Here is a 25,373-nt window from a genome sequence, read left to right as displayed (position 1 = left end):
AGGCAAAGCCGATGTCATGGCCATTAGTTTTGCCTGATTTGGTTGATGTAATTCCTGATGACTTCGTAGTGAGTGAGAAGTAGGGAGGGGTGATGGAGAGAAGTAGTGAAGGGTTGGGTAATGAATGAATGCATGGCTGAATAGTGGCTTGGCTAGGGACAAGATTTAAAAAGTGCTTCTGTTGAAGAAATTAAATCTGACTCAATTGGTTCCAGCAAGACTGACAACTGTATATGGGAATGGGCTGGAGAACAGGGAGCAGGAGAGATGGAGGTTAAAATGCCTCAGTGGAGATAGGGGTGGCTCTGAGCTACTCAAGGGTGGACTGAGGACACCAGAGTGATGGAAATTGCCTCTGGATGAGGAGTGAGAATGAGGACATAGTTACCCAACTTAAGTGTTGCTGGAGGTCACTATGGGATTAACATCAAGTGAAGCCATAGAAAAATATGGGAAGATAGATCTGTGCACCCAGTAGCTTAATGTGGTGGACTGGTTACCATTCTTCAGTCTTTGATGGGTGAAGGAGTATTTCATCTTTCAGTGACTGAGCTGATGAACAGCTCTTCAGAATATTTAGCCTGTGCTTTAATGTTCTGAGGAAGAAGGTCACATCCAGCCTCAAAGAAATACAGTAATAAGTTTGAGCTCATGGTGGTGCAGAAAGTATTGAATATGAATGTTAAAAATGTGATACATTTTTACCGCAGTGTGGTTTCTTTCTAATCTTTATTATGGAGTTCATTGCTTTCACAATGATGAGTCTGTGCAGCAGGTAATGAATCGCCATAGAAACAAATAAAAATAGCCAGCTCATATATTGTAATTAGCTCGGCAAACTAAATGCATTAATTATATGATGAAAAGGGCAGATAAGCAAGCATCTGTTCATGACTTTATTGTCCTATTAACTATATGCAGGTCTAACCTTTGTTGAAAGTGAAGTTTGCTCCAAGCATTACTAAAGTAACAGAGCTTTATGTAGTGACGCAGCATAAAGCAGATGCCTCATGTCTGCTGTAGTTATCATTTGAAGGCCCTGTCATATTGCAGATACACAAGTGAGTCACTGAATGATTCAATGATCAGTCAAAATTAGAATAGTCACTCTGTACATGATCTTACTCCTGCTCGCGCTGAACATAGAGGAGATTTTGGATTTGTGAGTTTTTCTCCTTTTTCTTCCTGTCTTGTTTTCCTGGTTCATACAGGGGTAAAGTTCCACAGCCACAGAAAGCCAGTAGTAAGTTGTCTAAAAGGTCATCCACAGAATTTTAATGCAAAACAATGACTGTTCAGAATGGAAGGCATCTCAGTCAAGCCTGTCCCAATCCTAATTATAATATCCATAAGTGCAGCTTTTCGCAGGGGTCCACATTAGTTAAAAAGAAAACCTAATATCCTGCTTGATGTTTTTTGCCCCCTAAAAATCTCCTGCATCTGGGGGCAACAGTAATGTCTCCTTTCAGGTGTACAAAGTTAAAAATCACACAACACCAGGTTATAGTCCAACAGGTTTAATTGGAAGCACACTAGCTTTCGGAGCATCGGAGCTTTCGGAGGTGGTAGCGGAGGGCTCAATCCTAACACACAGAATTTATAGCAAAAATTTACAGTCTGATGTAACTAAAATTATACATTGAAAAATTGATTGTTAAGCTTCTCATCTGTTAGAATACAGTGATAGTTTCACTTCTTTCATGTGTAAATCACAAAACCTTTTTTAAAAAAAGTTGCATTCTCGGGTTAGCTGTTAACAACGGTGATAGATAGACAATATGTTGAAGGTGTTGGCCCCCTGTGTTCTCTGTCTATGCCATGATGTTTAGATTGATTTTAATCTAAAAAGTGAGATAACAGAGTTTTACATAAATTCATGCAGTTTTTGAGCTCAGAGTTCTGCATGCATGCAGTTTTTGAGGCAAGTACAAATTCACCCCACAAAATATATGTGTGCATGTGGGCCTTTGTGTGTGTGTGTCTGTCTGTCTGTGTTGGGGGTTGTGAGTGTGAGAAAGTGTGTGTGTGTGTGTAGTGAGTGCAGAGTGTCTTAAGTCTGTGAGGGGCTGCATGTGTGAGTGTGGGTGTGTGTGTGTGTGTGTGTCTGGAAGGGTGTGTGTGGGTGTCTGTGTGCGCGTCTGTGTATATGTATCCGTGTGTATGTGTGTATAGGAGTGCCTATGTGTGTGTGAGAGTGTGTGTGTGTAGGAGTATCTGTGTGTGTGTGTGTAGTGCAATGGTGATCACCTGTAATGTGACATGAACCCAAGGTCCCAGGAGTGAAGCTGCATATTTTATATAATCTTAACATCATTTTGGTTTAGTAACAACTTAGGCAGGTAATATGATACAGCCAAAGCAGGTTCACTTTGAATTTCTGAGACACCGGTCCAGAAATAAATTTCACATCACTTGGGAGTGTCACCCCAACTACAGCATGGAATTTACAGCACATAAAGCAGGCGTTAATGTTTATACAACTCTTCTTTCAACATATGCTACCCAAATTTATTAGCATAGCTTTCTATTCATATTTCTCCATGTGCTTTTCCAGTTTCCCCTTCAATATATCTATACTGCTCACTGCAATGATTTCAAGTTGCCCTTCAATTATTGCATGTGGCAATGTATTCCACATTCTGAACAATCTCTAAATAAAAAGGTTTCTTCTGAGTTCCCTGAGCCAATACAATGCTATCTTTTAAAACATAATTTTAATGGTTCAGAGGTCTTTACCAAGACCCTGTAAACTTGTAGCATTAGTAAACAGCAGGCAGAATTTGACATCTCCCCAGAGAGACTAGAAATATTTGTAGTCAGCAAGATTAAATGTTAATAGAGAACTGTTTTCTTAGTGATTAAGTGTTGGCAGGAATTTTAACTAAAAACCAATAGGACTGCAGATGCTGAAAATGATGGTAGGAATCTTGCTGTGTTCTTCTGGATTGTTAAGTTTCGATTATACCATAGGTAGTAATATAAACTGAGTATTCCCAGGGCAACTAAAACATTTCTGACCATTAACAATTTGGTTCTGAATATACCAGGACCACAGTGGTTAATCTTTCTGTACGTTAAGAGCATTCAGTCAATTAGTGTGAAACCCAGTTCTTAGGTAACAAGTAACTTCACCACATGGATTCAAAAGAAAAAGGATAGTCCTGCAGATTTAGTTTATTTTTAAATTGATGTCTGCAGAGAAAAATTCTTCTCTTTATTTGGTGTGTTTGCATCTTTGCTGAGCAAAATAAATCAGTAATTTTGTTGCATTCATTGTTGAGTAGCTCAGAAGTATCACAAGGCTCAATCGTTTCTTATGTTTGTACCCTCTTTTGTTCTGAATTACTGTTGACCAAGTAAGCATGATACAACATGTGAACAAATGGCTCAGTCATGTCCACTGACCTACCATGAAAAATGTGGGAGGGTTGGAATTTGGTTTGAAGTGGTGCTATGACTGAGATTGGACTGTCTTTCCTTAGTTACACTATTGTATTGTTTACAATAAAAATGTAAATGTTTTCAGCAAGTTATCTAATTTAACTGTATTGGTTCCAAAATTTACAGAAATCCATCAACCAGGTTCCCTTAATATACAACCAAGATCATGGCTGATCTTTGCAACAGCTTCACCTTCCCACACTGTTCCCACTAACTGTTGTAAAATCCCCAGAAAAAGTTCAAATTCAAGTTTGATACGTTTCCTTTGTTTTCTTTTAAGCCACTTGGAACATCTCAGTTCGGTAAATTCAAACTGAACAGAACAGAAACAAGAGATGTGGAAACTGTTGTAAGGTGAGGCTGAGGTAAAAGATCAGCCAAGCTCTTATTGAGTACTTCAAAGGTACTGAATGGCTCAATCCTTTCTTATGTTTGTATCCTCTTTTGTTCTGAATTGCTGTAGACAAAGTAAATATGGGGCGAAAGTGAGGACTGCAGGTGCTGGAGATCAGAGTCTAGATTAGAGTGGTGCTGGAAAAGCACAGTCAGGAAGCATCCGAGGAGCAGAAAAATCGACGTTTCAGACAAAAGCCTTTCATTTTCCATGTGAACAAATGGTTCAATCATGTACAGTAACTTATAATACAAACTGGGGGTGGTGAATTTAGTTTGAGGTGGTGTTATGACTGAGGTTGTACTGTCTTTCCTCAGTTCCACTGTTTGCAACCCATATTTAAATGTTTTCTGCAAGTTATTTAATTTAATTATATTAGTTTCAAAATATACAAAAATCCATCAATCAGGTTCCATTAATATATACCAAAATTATTGCTCAGCAAACATGCAAACACACATACTAATTAAAGAAATAAAAGCAACTTCCTTTTCAGAGATCAATTTAAAAATAAAGCCTTTGGCTAAAAGGTTGTTAATCTCATATTGAAAGGAACAGAATTTCAAATGTTCCAGATAACTTTTGATTTGGTGTCCTGATACATGTAAGTGAGTGCCACTAGAGGCATACAGTCATCAGCGCAATCTTCAGAAGCAGTTAATTCAGGGGATGTTGAGAGAAAGTCCTCCACAAGGTTCTCAGAAGAATTGCTGTATCAATTTTCCAGTGCTCACACTAGACTAGACTAAACTAAAATGTTTTATTTTCTAAAATGATGGGTGGCATCTTTCTGAGCAGACTACATCCCAAGTGACGTTTACAAACAATGTACAAAAAAACCTCAAAACTCGTGACAACCATAAACCCAGACCCATGACTTCCCTGTAAACAAACTCAAGCAGTTCCATTGTCGGTAAAGCGGTAATTATTTATTAAACTATATAATCTCTTCCAATAAGAGTTTTGAAGGAAGGTCCAAACTGACCTTCGTTAGGGAAAACCAAGTCCACTCAAATGTTTTTACAAACATTTTAATGTCAGTCCTAAACACATATTGACCACAGAAGTATCTTTGTCACAGTGGTTACATAAAACACTCATTGAATGGCAGGACACCCGGAAGCTCAGAAGAACAGAGGGATCTTAGGTGCTTGTCCACAGATCCATGAAGGCAGCAGGGCAGATTAAGATGGCAGTTAGTTGAGGCATAGATTATAAGAGCAGGGAGATAATATTGGACTTGCATAGAACTTTGGTTAGGCCACAGCTGGAGTGCTGTCCTGGGCCCCACACAGTAGGAAGAATGTGATTGCACTGGAGGGAGTGCAGAGGAGATTCACCAGAATGTTGTCTGGGTTGAAGCGGCTTAGCTATGAAGAGAGAGTGGATAATCTCAGGCTGTTTTCTTTACAGCAGGGAAGATTTAAGAGAGGAAATAACGGAGGTGTATAACATTATGAAGGGCATGGGCATGGCGGATAGAAAGCATTTGATCTTGTGAGTCGGTAACAAAGGGGGAAAATTTTAAGGTGAAAGGGGAATTGAGAAAATACAATTTCACTTGAGGGTGATGGGGGCTCTGGAATGAGGTTAGTTGAGGTAGGAAACCTCATAAAAGTACTTGGATGAGAAGTTGAAATATCATAGTGTAGTTTGTGTTGGTGCAGACTTAAAGGGCAAAATGGCATTTTCTGTACTATATGATTCTCTGAACGGTTAATAAGAATCTGTAGTCAAATGAAACATAAGTCAGATGAGTGTGAAATGGGCTACAGATTCACTATCATTTCTACAAATGATCAATTTCCCCCTTTAATTTTTTTTTATCAACACTGCAGATATCCAAGCACATCCATTCAAGTCTTTCTCATATATTTTCTTTTTCAGGGTTTGACCATTAAACCGCTTGTTAAATGGTTGAAGGTAAAGCGAAGTGATCATCACAAGCCCACACTTAATGAAGAGTTGCACGAACGTGTAGGTGTACAAGATCTGGTCTTTTTCCTTTCTAGAATCTTAAATTTTGTTGCTGCAAATCCAATTTTTCATCCATTAATTTCAAAGTACAGTCTTTTCCTCTATAGTAATAAGCGAATGCTTTCATAGTCACTGATTGTCAAACTGCCATCTGATACATATGGACAGGATTTGGGTTTTCTTATGATCCCAACTGACATTATTATTGGACAAACCAGACCCCAGACCAAAATCTGGCTTGATAGATCCTTTTTTTTAACGGGTGGTCTTTCACTGAAATACAAGATTTGGTTTTAACAATAAATGAAACGTTTATTATGCAGAAGACGAATACACCAAATTATTTACATCTAACACAAGTTTAAAGATGCAACACACACTTCCCACCCAATTAAGGATGATGGGTGGGCTTCTGAGGCAGGAGGGCCAGTAGAGTGTCATCCAGCACTGAGAGGGCAGTAACCTGCTGAGACAGGGAAGGGAGAGAGGGCAGCTCAAGTTGCCTTTTCAATACTTTCAATGCATATTAGGAAGCATCTCTGTGAAATATTTCATTTGTGTCAGGAGGGGTCCCTACTTGATGCCTTAATGACCTGATATATTTATTTGCTGCTTGTGGGCGGTTAGCTGTTCCAGCCCAGGTCTTGCCTGTTTGAATGTGACTCATGTTGGTAGACCAGCATGCCTGTCAGAACTGAGAATTCTGGGCCCATCTCCTATCCTGATTCAGAAAAGTTTGGTCAGAGGTTACTGTTAATCTGCTGAATTAACCGGTTTCAGTTTGTCAAGAACAAATACAGTTAAACCACCCAGAGGATAACTCTAAACAATGTCTTCTTTATTGACCCCTCCTGTAACTGTTCTGATTATAAGTAAATGAATCAGATGTCTGTTGTGGAGTGGACATGAGCGGCAGACAATTATTGAAGGATTTTAAGCATTTTGTTAAATTGAATAATACTGCTTTAATTTAACAATTTGGCAATTGTTAAGCTATTCCTTTACCAGTAATACTGGCAGTTTAAAGAAGGGGTAGAAATGTCAAAAAATAAAGAATTGCAGATGCTGGAAATCTGAAACAAAAAACAATTGCTGGAGAAACTCAGCAGGTCTGGCTGAAGCTGCGTCACTGGACTTGAAACATTAATTCTGCTTTCTCTCCACAGATGCTGCTAGACGTACTGAGTTTCTCCAGTAATTTTTGGTTTTGATGGAGATAGCTCATCTCTGTAAGTAGTTAATCAGAGAGGAGCTATACAGAATTATATAGGATGGTATAAGTTGTGGAAAACTGGTGCAAGCAAAGAATGGGACAAAGAAAATCAAATGCAGTTGAAAATCTGAACATGGAAACACTCCTAGGTTAAGGTAGAGGTGTGGAGAAAGATAAATCAAGTAAATTTTCAGTTCAGTGATGAGTAGAATTTGCTATGGGAATCAAAGTGAGGTGTGAGGCTCTATATGTGCAAAAATTATTGAAGTTGGTAAGGCTAACAGTTCCTGTGACTAGCTGCAGAACCCTGAACATCTATGCTGTGGGAAAGTCCAGATAAATGAATCCAAACAGCTAATTATCTGCATACAGTGGGCATTAGTTGAGTTCCATAAAATAGGCTTTTCCATTTTCGTAGTTAATCCATATGGTAAACACAGCCTTCTCCATCACGATTGTTAAACTAAAGTTGTCTTAGTATCCTGGGTTTCTTCAATGTTACTATGTTTCCATTTGTTTACAGTGATTATACAAAAAGATTTTTTGAAGATAAGATGATTGCTTCTGACTGGAGCAGCTACATTCTGCTTTCACAATAATGTGTTCTTTGATCAGTCAGCTCAGGAGATATTCATCGTAATTTGTTGTCATTCCTTTATCGATAGCAAGTCAATTCTTAGGAATCTGACACCACTTTTTGCTTCTTATATTCAAAGGCTTTTGACCACATTCTGGCAGCCGTAGAAGACATTGTAGGTCACCATGGTTACCATTATTGGAGAGACAAGTGAGTTTCAAAATAAACATTTAATTTATCTGAATTTCTATTAAATCAACCCAATAAGAAAAGGTAGCTGTATAAGTGCTTTCAAAATATTTTACTTATAAGTGATAATTCACGATAAGTGATTCTTTTGTGGTAACCTCTTGTAGGTTGACAATGTGATAGAACTGCTTTTACCTCAATATTTTCACTGAACCATCCTTACTTCTCAGAGTTGGATTTTCTATGTAATTATTTTTTCGCTAATATTATCTATACTGTGTGTAGGGGAAAAAAAAATTAGTTCTTAACTTCCAAATGAATGAAACAGATACCATACAGATGCTGGACTGCAGTAGTTCCTGCAACTAGTGTCAAATCTGTTAATTGTTCACCTAAAAAAACTTTAAAAAAATAATAGTTTTATGTTTTAAAAGACAATCATAACCTTCCTAAGGATCAATTCTTTTTAATACACAATATGTATTTGCTTTAGATAAAGGCATTTCTTAGAGAAAATATTTCCTTAAACAAAATTTTCATAATTCACCAAATCTTTCACATTGCTGTTGAATTGTCACTGCTGCAATATAGCGAAACATTGTTGTAACTTAAGGCTTGAGACAATCGTTGTGTAATGCAGAGACTGATGGAAAGGAACCTGCTGAACATAATTTTGTAAAAGATAGGTTTTCCAAGGCCCAGACAGTCCTGAAGGAAACAAGGGTGATTCAGGAAAACTGAAAATAGACTCTTTCCCCTTTGTCTGGGAGTTTCCTGGATTGGGGTTGTAAGTGGAGGTATTTAAGTCTGTTCCTGTCCACAAGGAAATTCTTACCAGCTACATACTGGATAGCTGGACCCAATACCTAGAGCAGCTGAGGTCTTCCCATGTTAAGAAAGAGCACCCATTAATACACCATGGTGTAAACAAACCTTACACTTGTAATTTGTCAAGTGTTGCCAATGGCTTCATCAGATGTTGAAGCTAAGTTGAAACATATCCAGTGCTTTCGGTAGGACACGGGAACGTGGTTGTTTATAAAAAAAACTTTCAAAGGAAGGAAATGGAGCCAAAAAAGTTTCTCAATTTGGGTGAAACTTGCCCTCTCAAATGAGCAAGAAAAATCTCATGATGCTGTTCAGATTAAGGGAGTTCCTCCCACTGACCTGGCCAACATTCATCCCTGAACCATCATCACCTAAACAGACTATCAGGTCATTGCTATTTTTGGGAGTTTGCTGTGTGAAAATTGGCTGTCATGTCCATGTATTAAAAAGTATGACATCACTTCAATAGTAATTCATTGGCTGTAAAGTGTTTCAGATGTCGTGGGACTATGAAAGGCAGCGTATAAATTCATGCTTTTTAAAAAATCTACATTGTGTGCATGTCTCCAGATGGACTGAACATTTCAACACTAAAGCTCAGGGGGCCAGTTTCCATACCTGCCAGCCAGAATGCAGCATTCGTAAAATCAGAATTAGATTTTATTGTCATGTGTACTCAAGTACAGGACAGAGGAAAGTGCACAAGATTGCCATTCACTGGCATCATCTTACTCAGAAAACCATAATTTTCAAAAAAAGTGAAGTTTAAAAAAGCAGAAATAAAAGAAAAAGAGCCAAAAGGAAAGAAAAAAATGTAGAGATCTTAAAGTCCCTCACATGGAGTCTCTTACAGCAAATCTATTGCCAGGAGGAGTCACGTTTTTGCTGCTGCTGTCATGGCTGCTGTCACCACCTCAGATCGACAGCAGGAGATTTGTCATCTCCCCAGTCACCAGGAGGAGTCGCAACCTAGCTACTGTTGATACCACCACCTCTGATCGCCAGGAAGCTGCTGCCATTCTGTGCATGGACCGCTCTCACTGCCATGCTGATGCTGCCGAATCCCTGCAAAAGGCTTTAAAGAAAAGCAAAATGAAGAAACAAAAGTGAAAGCAAAAAGAGGAAGAAAAGCCAATGGGAGGGGAACGAGCCCTGGGCTCAGCCCTACTACTCCGCTGCATCTTAGTTTGATAGTTTGCAAACTTTGAAGTGTAGAAAATATGCAAAAACTTTGAATTAAGAGCCTAATTTTGTCTATTCACAATTTTAAATGGTTCTATAAAGGGTGCGTGATTTCTTCTGGCAAAACATTGCAAAGTGACAGGGATAGAATGAAAATCTATTCAATTTTTCAACCATTCACTTTACATGTAAAAGTGACAGTTTCTTTATGATTCCCATTAAATATACATGAGGCATTATATTGGAGATAAAGAGAGCATTGCAATATTTATAATTTAATTCAGATCTATTTGCTTGATAAATTATTACTTTGCCCTTCTAGCTTTTAATTTCTTTGAACTTTAATTATTATTGTAATTACTTGGAACTTTATTACAGCATAGTTATATTGCAAAGTGCAATGTAATACTAGGCATAACTTTAATCAAGAATAGATTGCTTTAAAACAGGAAAGTCAACAAGTCAAGAAATTATTGTTTGTATTACATTTGTAGTTAATTTCTTCATCTATTATTTTAACAGGGAAGTGAAATCCATTATTTTAAGTAAATTAACAGATCACTGAAGTGACAGAAAACATGATAATAAATCAATAGTCAGTTGTTCACCACCCATACTAACACAAGGAGACTGTTTTTGGATGCTGTTGCCAAAGAAAAGGAGTGATCAAGCATAATTGTTTGAGGTCATTTGAAGTAACATTGCAGGAGCAGGAAGAGATATCTTTTAAAGTGACTCTCTGGCCCAGTTCGGTGGGTAAGAATGGAACTAGGCATTCCTTTTAGCTCAGAAGGCTTTGGAGGAGGTGCCTAGCTGTGCCAGAGTCTGTTGGCAGAGAAGGATGAGGAGCAATAATTTCCCCTTATCACCATCACATGGGGATGACATTTGCGACATTGAGGAGAGTATGTTTGTACCATGGCAGGAGTGGAAACCTGATTGGAGGAATTCAAACATGACCTTCCTGGAAAATACTAAGCATCAATTTGTGAGGTAACAGTATACTCAGAGACTTTAGAGAGAAAAGAGAGTTTGGAGATGGGACAACACTAGTAAAGCCTGCAGGTCACAGGTTGGTTCTTTGATTAGAGGTGAGATGACACAGATTTAAAAGACAGAGATCAGACCTCAAGGAGAGAGAACTGTTAACAGTGGGTCCCTGAAGGAATTCAGGGAGTCAGCGTTTTATGGAGTCAGTGGTGTTGTAAGTGTTCTGATGGGTAAGCTGAGCCTGGGGTGTGTATAAAGAGTAATAGAATTTGGAGAAATTTGCAAATTCAGGTCTTTGACAGAGTTGGAGATGGGTGTGGTTTTGGGGAAGTTTGTAAAATGGGCCAGGAGAAGAAGTTTTAATTGAATGTAGAACAGAAACAGAATATGAAAATAGCAGTAAGAGAAGGTCATTTGACTTCCTTAAATGGAAGGCCCCTTATTTTGAGACTGTGTCCTGTTGTAGACTCTCCCACAAAAACAAATTCTCATCGTGTCCAACCTGTCAAAACCCTTCAGTTTACATTAAGGCCACCTCTCATTCTTCTAAACTCCACTGAGTAAAGACCCAACCTGCTCAACCTCTCCTCGGAAGACAAAACCTTAATCACACAAGTCAACCAGTGAATCGTTGAAACATAGAAAATAACTGTAGGAATAGGCCATTCAGGCTTTCAAGCCTGCACCGCCATGCAAGATGATCATGTCCTATCATATGATTCAGTCCCCTGTTTCCACTTTTTCTCCATACTCTTTAATTACTTTCACCCTAAGAACCATATCTGATTCCTTCTTGAAGATATTCAACATTTTCACCTCAATCATTTTCCATAGCAGAGAATTCCACAGGCCCACCTGGATGAAGGTATTTCTCCTTATCTCAGACCTAACTGGGCTACCTTGTATCCTCAGACTGTGACCCCTGTTTCTAGACTCCTCAGTCATTGAGAACATCCTTCCTGCATTTACTTTATCTGATCTGCTATACTCAATTGAAATATATCCCTTTTAAGTAAGGAGACAAAAAAATATTTGTAGGACTCTCAGTGCAGTCCTATATAGCTGTAGCAAGACTTCTGATTTGCATTCTCCATTCCCCTTGCAATAAACGCCAACATTCCAATTACTTTCTCAATTACTGTTTTGCATGCTGTCTTTTTGTGTTTCATGTATAAGGATATCCAGATGCCTCTGTACCATGGAAATCTATTGTCTCTCTGCATTTAAATAATATTTTGATTTTCTATTCTCCCCACCACAGTTAACAGCCACATATTTTGCCGTTTTATATTCCATCTGCCTTTTTTGCCTACTTGCTTAATCTATGTGCATTGCTTTGCATGATTCTCACAACTTTCTTTCTTACCTATCATCAGCAAATTTGGCTATAATACAATTGGTGTCTTCATCAGGTTTTTGATACTGATCCTAATTAGTTGTTACCCCAGCAATTACATTTGTTAACCTGAAAGTAACCCATTCACCTCTGTTTCCAGTGTTAAGATGTTATGATCCTAGCTAATGTTATTAATGGACAAGTCAGATCCCAGACTGAAATCTGACTTAGTCATAGAGTCATAGAGATGTGCAGCACGGAAACAAACCTTTCGATCCAACTCGTCCATGCTGACCAGATATCCCAACCCAATCTAGTTCCATTTGCCCATATCCCTTCAAACCCTTCCTATTCATATACCCATCCAGATGCCTTTTAAATGTTGCAATCATACTAACCTCCACCTCTGGCATCTCATTCCATACATGTACCACCCTCTGCATGAAAAAGTTGCCCCTTAGGTCCCTTTTATATCTTTCCCCTCTCACCCTAAACCTATGTCCTCTAATTCTGGACCCCTTTCAAGTTTCACAACAAGCCTTCCAATAGGAAGGAGACTAGAATTGCACGCAATATTCCAAAAGTGGCCTCACCAATGTCCTGTACAGCTGCAACATGACCTCCCAACTCCTGTACTCAATACTCTGACCAATAAAGGAAAGCATACCAAATGCCGCCTTCACTATCCTATCTACCTGTGACTCCACTTTCAAGAAGTTATGAACCTGCATTCCAAGATCTCTTTGTTCAGCAGCACTCGCTAGGACCTTATCATTAAGTGTGTAAGTCCTGCTAAGATTTGCTTTCCCAAAATGCAGCACCTCGCATTTATCTAAATTAAATAACATCTGCCACTTCTCAGTCCATTGACCCATCCAATTAAGATCCTGTTGTAATCTGAGGTAACCTTTTTCATTGTCCACTACACCTCCAATTTTGGTGTCATCTGCAAACTTACTAACTATAATTTATGCTCGCATCCAAATCATTTATGTAAATGACAAAAAGTAGAGGGCCCAGCACTGATCCTTGTGGCACTCCACTGGTCACAGGCCTCCAGTCTGAAAAGCAACCCTCCACCACCACCCTCTGTCTTCTACCTTTGAGCTAGTTCTGTATCCAAATGGCTAGTTCTTCCTGTATTCCATGAGATCTAACCTTGCTCCCATGGGGACCTTGTCAAATGCCTTACTGAAGTCCATGTAGATCTTGTCTATTGCTCTGCCCTTGTCAATCCTCTTTGTTTCTTCTTCAGAAAACTCAATCAAGTTTGTGAGACATGATTTTGCACGCACAAAGCCATGTTGACTATCCATATTCAGTCCCTGTCTTTCCAAATACATGTACATCCTGTCCCTCAGGATTCCCTCCAACAAATTGTCTACCACCAATGTCAGGTTCACTGGTCTATAGTTCTCTGCTTGTCCTTACCACCCTTTTTAAACAGTGGCACCACGTTAGCCAACCTCTGCATCTCACCTGTGACTATCGACGATACAAATCTCTCAGCAAGGGGCCAGAAATCACTTCCTTAGCTTCACACCGAGTTCTAGGGTACACCTGATCAGGTCTTGGGGATTTGTCCGCTTTTATGTGTTTCAAGACATCCATAACTTCCTCCTCTGCAACATGGACATTTTTCAAGATGTCAACATCAATTTCCCTACATTCTATATCCTCCATGTCCTTTTCTACAGTTATCACTGATGCAAAATACTCGTTTAGTATCTCCCCCATCTCTTGTGGCTCCACACAAAGGCCGCCTTGCTGATCTTTGAGGGGCCCTATTCTCTTCCCAGTTACCCTTTTGTCTTTCATGTTTTTGTAAAAACCTTTTGGGTTCTCCTTAATTCTATTTGCCAAAGCTATCTCATGTCCCCTTTTTGCCCTCCTGATTTCCCTCTTAAGTATGATCCTACTGCCTCTACATTCTTCTAAGGATTCATTTGATCTATCTTGTCTATACCTGAAAATGCTTCCTTTTCTTTTCTTAACCAAACCCTCAATTTTTTTAGTCATCCAGCATTCCCTATACCTACCGGCCTTTCCTTTCACTCTAACAGAAATATACTTTCTCTGGACTCTTGTTATCTAATTTCTGAAAGCTTCCCATTTTCCAGCCGTCCTTTTACCTGTGAACATCTGCCCCCAATCAGCTTTTGAAATTTTTTGATCGATCATTTAGTTTTGTTTTACCAAAGTGGTCTCTCAATGAAACATGAGCACACAATATGGCATATTTGATTTTAACAATGAAACAGAAGATTATTACACAAAAATAATTAAGATAAAATAGAATTAACCTAGCCATGTACACATAACACACATTTAAAGATTTCAAAACACACAGTAGATATATGATCTCATTTATCACAAAAACACCACTTTCCAGTACTCACACCAGAGCAAATTCCTTTTCCACCACCCCTACAGGAATTAATCTAACTGTGACTTCAACTTCCAATCTTTGAAGTTGATAGCCTCTGCCTGGAGCCTTCACACATTGAGCCTAAACTTTCACAGTTTCAAAATGCCTTCAGGGTTTTAGCCAAAATCTTCTCATCTGGAGATTTTATTAAACCTGTTATATTGAAGTGAGCTATTTTTAACAGTTTTAGAACATAGAAACATAGAACATAGAACAGTACAGCACAGACAGGCCCTTCAGCCCATGATGTTGTGCTGACCATTTATCCTCATGTAAGGTAAACCTAATGTACAAACCCTCAAGTTTCTGTGACCATATGCATGTCCAGCAGTCTCTTAAATATCCCCAATGACCTCGCTTCCACAACTGCTGCTGGCGACGCATTCCATGCTCTCACAACTTTCTGCGTAAAGAACCCGCCTCTGACATCCCCTCTATCCTTTCCGCCAATCAGCTTAAAACTATGACCTCTCGTGTTAACGATTTCTGCCCGGGGAAAAACTTTCTGGCTATCAATTCTATCTATGCCTCTCATTATCTGGTACACCTCAATTAGGTCCCCTCTCTTCCTTCTTTTTTCCAATGAAAAACGTCTGAGCCTCTCTTCGTAAGATAAGCCCTCCATTCCAGGCAACATCCTGGTAAACCTCCTTTGAACCCTCTCCAAAGCATCCACATCTTTCCTATAATAGGGCGACCAGAACTGGACACAAGTCCAAGTGCGATCTAACCAAAGTTTTATAGAGCTGCAACAAGATCTCATGGCTCTTAAACTCAATCCCCCTGTTAATGAAAGCCAAAATACCATATGCTTTCTTAACAACCCTGTCCACCTGGGTGGCAATTTTAAGGGATCTATGTACCTGCACACCAAGATCCCGCTGCTCCTCCGCACTGCCAAGAATCCTGTCTTTAATCCTGTACTCAACTTTCAAGTTCGACTTTTCCAAAATGCATCACATCACATTTACTCAGGTTGAACTCCATCTGCCACATCTCAGCCTATCTCTGCATCCTGTCAGTGTCACGCTGCAGCCTACAACAGTCCTCTATACTGTCAACGACACCTCCAACCTTTGTGTCGTTTGCAAACTTGTTAACCCATCCTTCAATCTCCTCATCCAAGTCATTAATAAAAATTGCAAAGAGTAGAGGCCCAAGAACAGAGCCCTGTGGAACACCACTCACCACTGACTTCCAGGCAGAATACTTTTCTTCCACTACCACTCGCTGTCTTCTGTCGACCAGCCAATTCTGTATCCAGACAGCTAAATTTCCCTGTATCCCATTCCTCCTGACTTTCTGAACGAGGCGTTCGACAAGGCTCCCCATGGGATACTGATTAGCAAGGTTAGATCTCATGGAATACAGGGAGAACTAGCAATTTAGATACAGAACTGGCTCAAAGGTAGAAGACAGAGGGTGGTGGTGGAGGGTTGTTTTTCAGACTGGAGGACTGTGACCAGTGGAGTGCCACGAGGATCGGTACTGGGTTCTCTACTTTTTGTCATTTACATAAATGATTTGGATGTGAGCATAAGAGGTACAGTTAGTAAGTTTGCAGATGACACCAAAATTGGAGGTGTAGTGGACAGCAAAGAGGGTTACCTCAGATTACAACAGGATCTTGACCAGATGGGCCAATGGGCTGAGAAGTGGCAGATGGAGTTTAATTCATATCTAAATGCAAGGTGCTGCATTTTGGGAAAGCAAATCTTAGCAGGACTTATACATTTAATGGTAAGATCCTAGGGAGTGTTGCTGAACAAAGAGACCTTGGAGTGCAGGTTCCTAGCTCCTTGAAAGTGGAGTCACAGGTAGATAGGATAGTGAAGAAGGCGTTTGGTATGCTTCCTTTATTGGTCAGAGTATTGAGTACAGGAGTTGGGAGGTCATGTTGCGGGTATATAGGACATTGGTAAGGCCACTGTTGGAATATTGCGTGCAGTTCTGGTCTCCTTCCTATCAGAAAGATGTTGTGAAACTTGAAAGGGTTCAGAAAAGATTTACAAGGATGTTGCCAGGGTTGGAGGATTTGAGTTACAGGAAGAGGCTGAACAGGCTGGGGCTGTTTTCCCTGGAGCAGCGGAGGCTGAGGGGTGATCTTATAGAGGTTAACAAAATTATGAGGGACATGGATAGGATAAATAGACAAAGTCTTTTCCCTGGGGTCAGGGAGTCCAGAACTAGAGGGCATAAGTTTAGGGTGAGAGGGGAAAGATATAAAAGAGACCTAAGGGGCAATATTTTCACACAGAGGGTGGTACGTGTATGGAATGAGCTGCCAGAGGATGTGGTGGAGGCTAGTACAATTGCAACATTTAAGAGGCATCTGGATGGATATATGAATAGGAAGGGTTTGGAGGGATATGGGCCGGATGCTGGCCGGTGGGACTAAATTGGGTTGGGATATTTGGTCGGCATGGACAGGTTGGACCGAAGGGTCCTTTTCCATGCTGTCCATCTCTATGACTCTGTGTATGACTCTATCATGGCTACACAAATGCTTACAGCTTATTCATTGAATCCTTTCAAACACAGAAAACCCATGTGCCACTAGTTCAAATTTAAAATCCAAACTCAAGATCAAATTATGCTAGGGGATTATACATTCCTTGATCTCATTTAAATATATTCGATGATTCCATTTTGTTTCATCCTATTAACTTATATTAGTGGTTATGCATCCCTTGCACATATTTAATTGTATTTAAATGATATATTGCCCTTTCTATATAATTGTATTAGATGATTATGTATTCTTTATCTATTTAAGTACATCAAAGGGCAACATGATTTGATTTAATAGGACTGAACAATATGTAATCGACTGCAGATTATCTTTATTCATGTCCAACAACTGGTTTGAAGACACCCATTTGGTAGAGACCCACCCAGGAGTTTGTGTTAAAAAGAGTAAAAATTAAATAGGAGTGACATCTTCAAAAATCAAAATAAACGGTGATGTTCTATTTAAATTGTACTGCCTTTGTCCCCTTTTGATGCAACGTTGTCCACAGAATGAGCAGTAGATGATTGGCATAAGTGTGTGTGTGAAGCTGAGAGTGAGTGTGAGTGGCAGGAGAGAGCAGTAAGGAGTGGGATTTGGAGAATGAGCTATACTCCTGAGTGAGCTGCAAGGCAACAGCTGGTAGTGCTGATGGTGACAGAATGGAGCTCTTTGTTTCCTCATGCTACACGCTTCAGGTTTTAAATAGACACCAGCAATGGCAGAGAAAAGGAGCTGGATGGTTAAATGACTGGTTTCAATCTTTGGGTGTTTTTGCACCACAATTAGCAAACATAAGGCTGACAGCACAATACAATTTGTTATATTGAGGGATTTGTACATAACCTTACGGGTTATCAATGAGATGGTGCTGTTACAGTTAAATATGCATCTGACTAATCTATCTGATTCATCCATGTACTGTTTTCCATACAATGCTATAGGGATCGAATCTTTATTTTCTTCAACTTCATAAAATCGTAAACAGTTTCAGAAATGTTCAAACCCAGTAGTGAGCAGGGAGACTATCTGCTCTTACCTTTCTTATGCATACTGTAGGAAAATGCAACTACTCCACTGGTCTATTAAATAATCAGCTAATTTTATAAATAACTGTGTACAAGTGCGCGTTGCGTTTTGTGAAGGAAAGCATCTGATTATTAGAAAATACTATTCAGCCCTGTACGGTGTTTGTGAGTATGCAGCAGTCTAATGTATGTGCTAACTTAGAGCATAAGGTGGTGCTGTAAAACCTCCCTGCGAATAGTCAGAAGGATTGTGCAGTTTTGTTATCAAAGAAAATTATTTTGTTCAGTTTTAATTCATCATTGCTGGATATTATAGTGTTTGCATAATGTTAAATTTTATTTTCTTATTGAGAATGTAGCTGAAACATGATGTGTTGTGCCTTGTGTTATGTTCCTGTCACCAGCTGGGTTTTGGTATTTTCAGTCACTAAACTGGGGAAATTTAGATATTTACGGAAGTGCAAAGCTAAAGGAGAAATATAAATTTCTAGTTTCTCACGGTATCTGATTGCAGGTTTTCAGTATGATTAGATGTCAATTCTGGTAGATTAGGTCAGATTTGTGGGAATTGTTAACTCAGTTGGCTAGTTGATCAGTGTGGTGCAGATTAAAGCTGAAGGCTTTAATCCTGGCTGTGGTTGTTCAAGGAGACCTGCTTCTCACCTTACTCCATGCTTGTGCAGTCATACCCTCAAGCTAGAACTAACCAGTTGAGTCTCTCTATTAGAGAGACATACCTATAGTCCCTTATGGACTATAGCTCCTTGCATGGATGATTTGTAAATGGGAGTAGGTTTAGTGCAGAGGAGGTTCGGAGTGAGGATTATACATTTCAATATCATGTCTAAACATGATCACACATTTTCATTTGTCACAACATCTTTATGTTAAAATGGTTAACAAGCTGAAAATAAAAATGTTCTGTGCAAAATCATAAATAAAGGCTTTGATGACCCAAGTTATCATCCTTCTCCCTCTCCCTTACAGATGTATACCAGAAATGCCAGTAACTATTGTTGTCAATGCATTGCCTGTGTTGTTATTGATGTAGAAATTCAAAGTTTGTTGAATTCAGTTTGGTCTGTTATGTTTCTTGTTGTTTAGTATTTTATAAAATAGTCCCTCTGGTATGAGTCTGTATCTCGTATTGGGGAACCTGTTGTACATCTCCCTCTCCCACACGTTTGCAGCATGGTCTTCGTCAGCTGTTAGTCTCCCAGGACAAGAGCTGTGCTGGCCAGGGCTGGGGTGATTTGGTGAGAGCAATGCCAGGACAGTGTTGCCTCTCTTGCCAACTATCTTCCAGGAACAACTGCCTCTTGCTACCACTGTGTCAGGCCAGTTCCAGTGGACGGCAATGTATGGGTCCTCCACTGTTAATGTAGCCTCTTTTACCATTGTTTCATTTTAAAGTCATTAAGTTTTAAGGACCAAAATCTCATTGAGCCCTGAGAGATTCATTATAACATTGTCTAACGCCCAATGCCAACCTGCCATCATGTGGCCTTTTCCTGTCCTACACTGCTACCTGAGGACTCCTCAGGGAGCCTCTGCCAGAGTGGCTGCCCACCCCTGGCCATATTATAACCACCCTGAGGTGTGACCCAGACCACCATTGCACTTGGGACACACCCAGACAAGACAGAGGACTCCCCACCCACTCCTCACTCCTAAACCATTACTATCCCCTCCAATGACGGCCACCTCCCATCCTCCCACAAGGAGGCCTTTGGAATGCTGGGGCCGAGTACAGCAACCCAGCGGAATAACACAGAACCACCAGAGTCTGTCTGGACGACACGAGCCATTTAAAGTACAGGACATCCTGTTTTTCAAAATAAGACCATAAGACATAGGAGTGGAAGTAAGGCCATTCGGCCCATCAGGTCCACTCCGCCATTCAATCATGGCTGTTGGGCATTTCAACTCCATTCACCTGCACACTCCCTGTAGCCTGTAATTCCTCGCTGGATCAAGAATTTATCAATCTCTACCTTTAATGTCCCGGCACAGGAAGCCATTTTCTAATTGAAAAGCATTGAGCCAGTCTCGGTGAATCTTTTTTAACCAATTTCGCCCCAGCAAGCTTGTGCCTGAGCCTTTTCCTACAATCAATGGTAATTGAACCAGCAGGTTCACTTAAAAGATCAGAACTGACATTGTACCCTTAATCTGTAAAGGTTTATCGGTACAGGTTCTCAGTCTAGCACAAACTTAAAGGTTGTGCAATGTCTGGCCAGCCCAGAATCTGAAGAAACTTTTAACTGTTTAGCCGAGGCGTAGCTTTGTTTTGGGGTTTTGCTGTGGGTACTTCAAGTGTCCCTCTAATCAAGACATGTCCAGGGTGAGCTGAAGCAATTGCCTGCACTCAAATGGTTGCTTCTATTGGAATACCCTGCAACTGATATGCTCCACTTGCCACATTTTCCAAAGATAAAGCCAGTTGTAGCGGCTGGTTGAAGTCCAGTTGGACTTCAGCTAGTACGCACTTTTGCATAGTTATATCATTGATTCCACATACCAGGCAGTCTCTAAGCATCTCATTATGGGTTCAACCAAAGTCACAGACTTCTGCCAGTCATTTAAACCTAGTCAAACATCTCAATTCCCCTGGTTCTCAAATTGCGAAGTAAAAGTGATAGCATCTCACAATTAGAGGTGGCTTAGGGAAGCAATATTCCTAAACTAAGCCCATCAATTCTTGAAAAGTTTTAGTATCTGGTGCCTCAGAAAAAATTAGGCACCTCAAGACAGAAAAAGCTGCAGCTTCAATTAATCTTTTTTTTTTAACTGCCAAAATGTCATTTGTTTGGAAAAAAAATAACACGTTTTCCATATACTGGGCCCAGCACTCGACAGCAGGGTCAATTGAGACAAGTTCCTCAAACAAAGGCATGTTGTAAAAATGCTTCCGATAACTTAAAGATGGTTGTTGCCAGCACGTTTCTTCAGGATCGTGCTTTATTCTCATCACCACTAAAATAACTTCACAAAGACCAGCATCCTGTCACCAAGTCACCCTTTATTTAGACATGAACAGTCCTTCACTTTAGTATTGCCTTATTCAGAGTCAGGTACCAGAATATCAGTACCTCTGACACTCACCATTTATATGTTAACCAGAGCTCCCTGACTGGACCTGATTAATAGCCCTAATCAGGGAACTTATATTGTATGAGGTCCAGCAGGCTGACCTCTTTACAATCACAACATCCTCAGCAGGAATTCCCAGGTTCATAACTCCATTGCTTCTCTTGACTCTTTATTGCCAATGATGCCTTTGTGGGGCATCAGCAGAAAGACATTCTTCATCAAAACAGTAATACATAGGACAAAATCCCAAAGGAAGTAATTGTGACAACAAATCTGAAATGATTTGCCCACTATGCTTGTGCTGACTCTTTGAAAGAACTGGTCCCATGTCCTTACTCTTTCTCCCTATTCTTGCATGAGTTATCTTTTCAAGTGTTTGTCTAAAAGTTACCATTGAACCTCTCTGCTGCAACCTTTCTGGCAGATCATCATAACCTGCTACTTCTCCTTTTCTTTGCCGATATCCTTCATTCTATGCCCGCTGGGCCTGAGCATTCTGCAAGTGGAAACAGTGTCTCCATAACTATTAACAGAAATCACCTTCTCTCTCTGTAAAAGCTGCCGCTGTGGCAGTCAGTCTAGAGCGCCCCAAACTGCGACACTTTGTGTAGGAGCGACAGGGAGAGTCACCAGATCATTGAAACAAGGATGTTATCATCTTTAATCCTCGCCTGACCACACTGTCAGTTGTTTAATACATGGCCTGTTAGGTGGATAAACAAGGAGGCATACAGCAACATTTTGAGGAAAAGCATGGGGAGTTGCAGCAGTTTTCTGGTTAGTGCTTAGCTCTGTCAATTTCACTTTTAAAAAAGGCTCATTATCACGGTGGGGTTTGAGGGAAGTGACTGCATGCAAACTAGCTACCACATTTCCTATATTCCCCCAGTGATTACACTTTGAAAAGTAATTCACTGGCTGAGGCCCTGAAAGGTGTGAGATAAAGGTAACACTTTTTATTTAATGCCTTTAAAAGGGGCAGGCAATCAATCACAGTTCCTCACAGATATTCTTCAAGAGAGAAAACAGAGGCAAGGAGACAATGTCTTCACCTTAGAAGTGAGCATCATCTGTTTAAATGTTTCTGGGCTGGCCTGATGTTGGTAACTGGCAGCCTGTGGTGGTTTCAGGTCTGACCCTGATTTTTAAATTCAGCATGGCCTGCCCTGCACTGTGCTGTCGCAGGTTTGCTCACCACGTGTTTACATGCAGCAAGCAACAGAAAATGCTGTAAACATGCAATGGGTCAGGCAGCACCCATGGGGAGATGTCGAGATACTAGTGTCTCTGGAAGACAGGCTGGGAGATGGGGAAAGCTGGGAAAATGGCAGCAAAGGCACCAGGAGGGGGCACCCCTGCATCTTCCCATGGCCACAGGATGCTGTGAAAGGTGAATGGCTGCGGAATTATCATAGAATCCCTATGGTGTGGAAGCTATTCAGTCCATTGAGTCCATACCGACTCTCAGAAGAGCATCCTACTAAAACCTACCCCGTTACCCTATCCCTGTAACTCTGCATTTCCCATGGCTAATCCACATTACCTACACACCCCTGGTCAATTTAGCATGGCTAGTCTACCTAACCTTCCCATCTTTGGATTGTAGGAGGAAACTGGAGCACACGGAGGAAACCCACACAGACACGGGACGAATGTGCAGACTCTACACAGTCTGCCCAAGGCCGGAATCAAACTCAAGTCCCTAGCACTGGAAGGCAGCAGTGCTAATCACTGAGCTTTCGTGCTGCACCACAGATACCTCCCAGCCCTCCGGGTACCTGGAGGTGTCCTTTCAGTGACTTCCTACTAGAGTCTTCTTTGTTGGATGCTTTATTCCCTATAGGGACCCCTAGTGACATCCACCCCAGCCCCTGCACCTCTTGTCTTGTTTCTTAAGTGTTCACCGTCCTAACAGCAAAAACCTGCCTGAATGGCACGCACATCCATTGGCACTGGCACTCCCATTGGCATTGGTACTTGAAGACAGTTTCTTTCCAACTCTGCAAGGATGCATCTATTGGTGGCAACGACAAGGCTCATCCATCCTTGGGACGAGTTACTGAGAGACAGAGAGTGAGAGCTCATCATCAGTAATGAGGGAGTGGCCTCAGTGTCTGCCTCTGGTAAAGCCCCCTCTGTGGTTGCCTCAGCCACCCGTGCAGACTTCACTCCCAGCCATGGTGGTAAAATTCCCTCCAGAATTAATGTGACAGTTCAGCTCTGGGTTTTCCAGGGTGACTATAGTTATAACAACCAGAGGTTCAGTTTTACTCATTTTACATTGAGATTTACTTATTTTCCACTTCATTGGTAATTCATTCTCATCAACCAAATGGACCATCTGAGTCAGAACAAAAGAAGGATATTGTTAATATGCATGAATAGGAGATGTGCTGGATGTCAGCTGAGGTTTAATCAAGGCATTTGGAGATTTTTCTGCAACTAGTTTGAAGATTGATAAATAGAGAAGTGGGGGGGGGGGAACTATACACAGTGAAGAGCTGTGCGAGTTGACTGTGATTTTCTCTTTCTCTACCTCACGGTCACACACACTAGTTCAGAGCAGCTGGCGGAATGTGGGTGGTATGGGTCATACACCCCTGATGCCTTTCTGCAACCAGATGAGACAAGTTGCCACAACCGTTTGATCACATCAATAAAGCCGCATTTTCACAGCTCCTCCAAATCGAGCCTTATTTCAAACTGTACTGATTCACAGTAAAAGTTCATAGTGTAACTGTTTCTGCTGTGAGCATGGGATTAAACAGGCCAACTGTGAAAATTGCTGCATCTGGAGCAGAAATCATTTTAATCCAAATATAGTACAGTTTGAGCTCACGACGCAAATGTTAGTTCATGGAGAAAGAAGGCTTAAGGCCAGTGCTATTATTCCTGCTAATATAATAATAAAGTCGTGCAAAATTTATAATTATGCCGTTCTGAAATTATGTTGTTAAATGGACAGAAACATTTAAATTCCCTGTTCAAGTATCATCGTTCTCTCCAGGCCATTCCAGTGATACCAGCCCGGGTCACACAGAAGTGCTTCGGGTTTCAGGGACCCTCCCCTATTTGATTGTGTGCATTAGGAAGGGGAAGGAAAATATTAGGTTAAAACATGGAGACAATCTGAAGTCATTTGATCAATTCTAGGACACTGAAACACACAGCAACCCTCTTTCCCCAGCCTCTGATATGTTCTTACAGAGGATTGGCTGTTGTGTATTAATTGCATCTTCAATTCACCATGTCCTAACCCCATTGGCCTCAGTGGCTCCAATTACTTGTGTTCAAACATTATTTGAGATGACTACTGCATTCTTCTTTTCTTGCAGGTGGGAGCACTTTGACAAGAAGTACCTGAGCCAACTACTGATGCGCAAGTCCGCCTATAGGATTAAGGATGATATTTGGGACCTATACCAGAAGCTCAATGTCCGTGATGCTATCAGCTTTGCTGATCAGGTACTGGTTGCCATTGTTTTCTTAGTGAGAGATATCTGCGTCTGAGCCAGAAAAGACTGAGAGTCTGGGTTAAATCTCACCCTGAGCAAGATGCAGGATTGATTTGGGAATGGGATAATGCTACAGAATTTACAACAAGCATTTAAGTCATATTGTTATAATTGATTTAGGACAGCCATTGATGCTCCACATGATCCTCCTTCCAGTCTTCAGTTTATTTTCCACATGTGTTTATCTATCCTGTTCTTAAATACATTTCTAATTTTCATCATAAACCCTCCCTGTGTTAGCATGGTCTACATTCTAACCACTTTCAGGGTAGAAAATAATCTTCCAGAACAACCTGGGACTGCATGCTGGCACTTTACCTATCTGATGCATTGGAATGGTTGGGTCCTTGGCTAAAATGTAAAGGAAAGGAAGCCTGGTTCAGTGACCTTCATGGTGCATTGTGACCATGCAGCATCCTCTGCCCTCACAGGGGTTCTGCTGTACAGGCCACATTCAATCAAGGTTCTGCCATCTTCCCAGAGGGCTTTGCTTTTTGTTCAACATGACTGGGGATTCAAAGGAAAAGCCTTATGGAATCTCCTTGCAAAACACTTAGTTCAAAGTTAACAAGGGACAGGCAACAATTACATACATCCAACGATATTACATCCCGTCAAAGAATAAACAAGAATAATTGAAGTTCGAGCTCTGTGGGTATGGCAGGCATGGAAC

The 25,373-nt window shown here is 40.6% G+C and overlaps 1 protein-coding gene across 2 annotated transcripts in view; it reads left to right on the top strand.

The window, feature by feature from the left end:
• slc9a5 (solute carrier family 9 member A5) overlaps window positions 1-25,373 on the top strand; it is a 265,787-nt gene that overhangs the window by 174,102 nt on the left and 66,312 nt on the right. For both annotated transcript variants that reach the window (XM_060838184.1, XM_060838183.1), the window contains exons 8-10: window positions 5,723-5,812; window positions 7,742-7,812; window positions 24,521-24,650. In XM_060838184.1, the coding sequence (XP_060694167.1) occupies window positions 5,723-5,812; window positions 7,742-7,812; window positions 24,521-24,650 (291 nt within the window). The remainder of the gene's footprint in view (window positions 1-5,722; window positions 5,813-7,741; window positions 7,813-24,520; window positions 24,651-25,373) is intronic.

The sequence above is a fragment of the Hemiscyllium ocellatum genome, chromosome 17 (assembly GCF_020745735.1).
Source record: "Hemiscyllium ocellatum isolate sHemOce1 chromosome 17, sHemOce1.pat.X.cur, whole genome shotgun sequence".
Classification (NCBI taxonomy): domain Eukaryota; kingdom Metazoa; phylum Chordata; class Chondrichthyes; order Orectolobiformes; family Hemiscylliidae; genus Hemiscyllium; species Hemiscyllium ocellatum.
The sequence above is the reverse complement of the archived record's forward strand: the minus strand, read 5'-3'. Positions and strand labels throughout refer to the sequence as shown.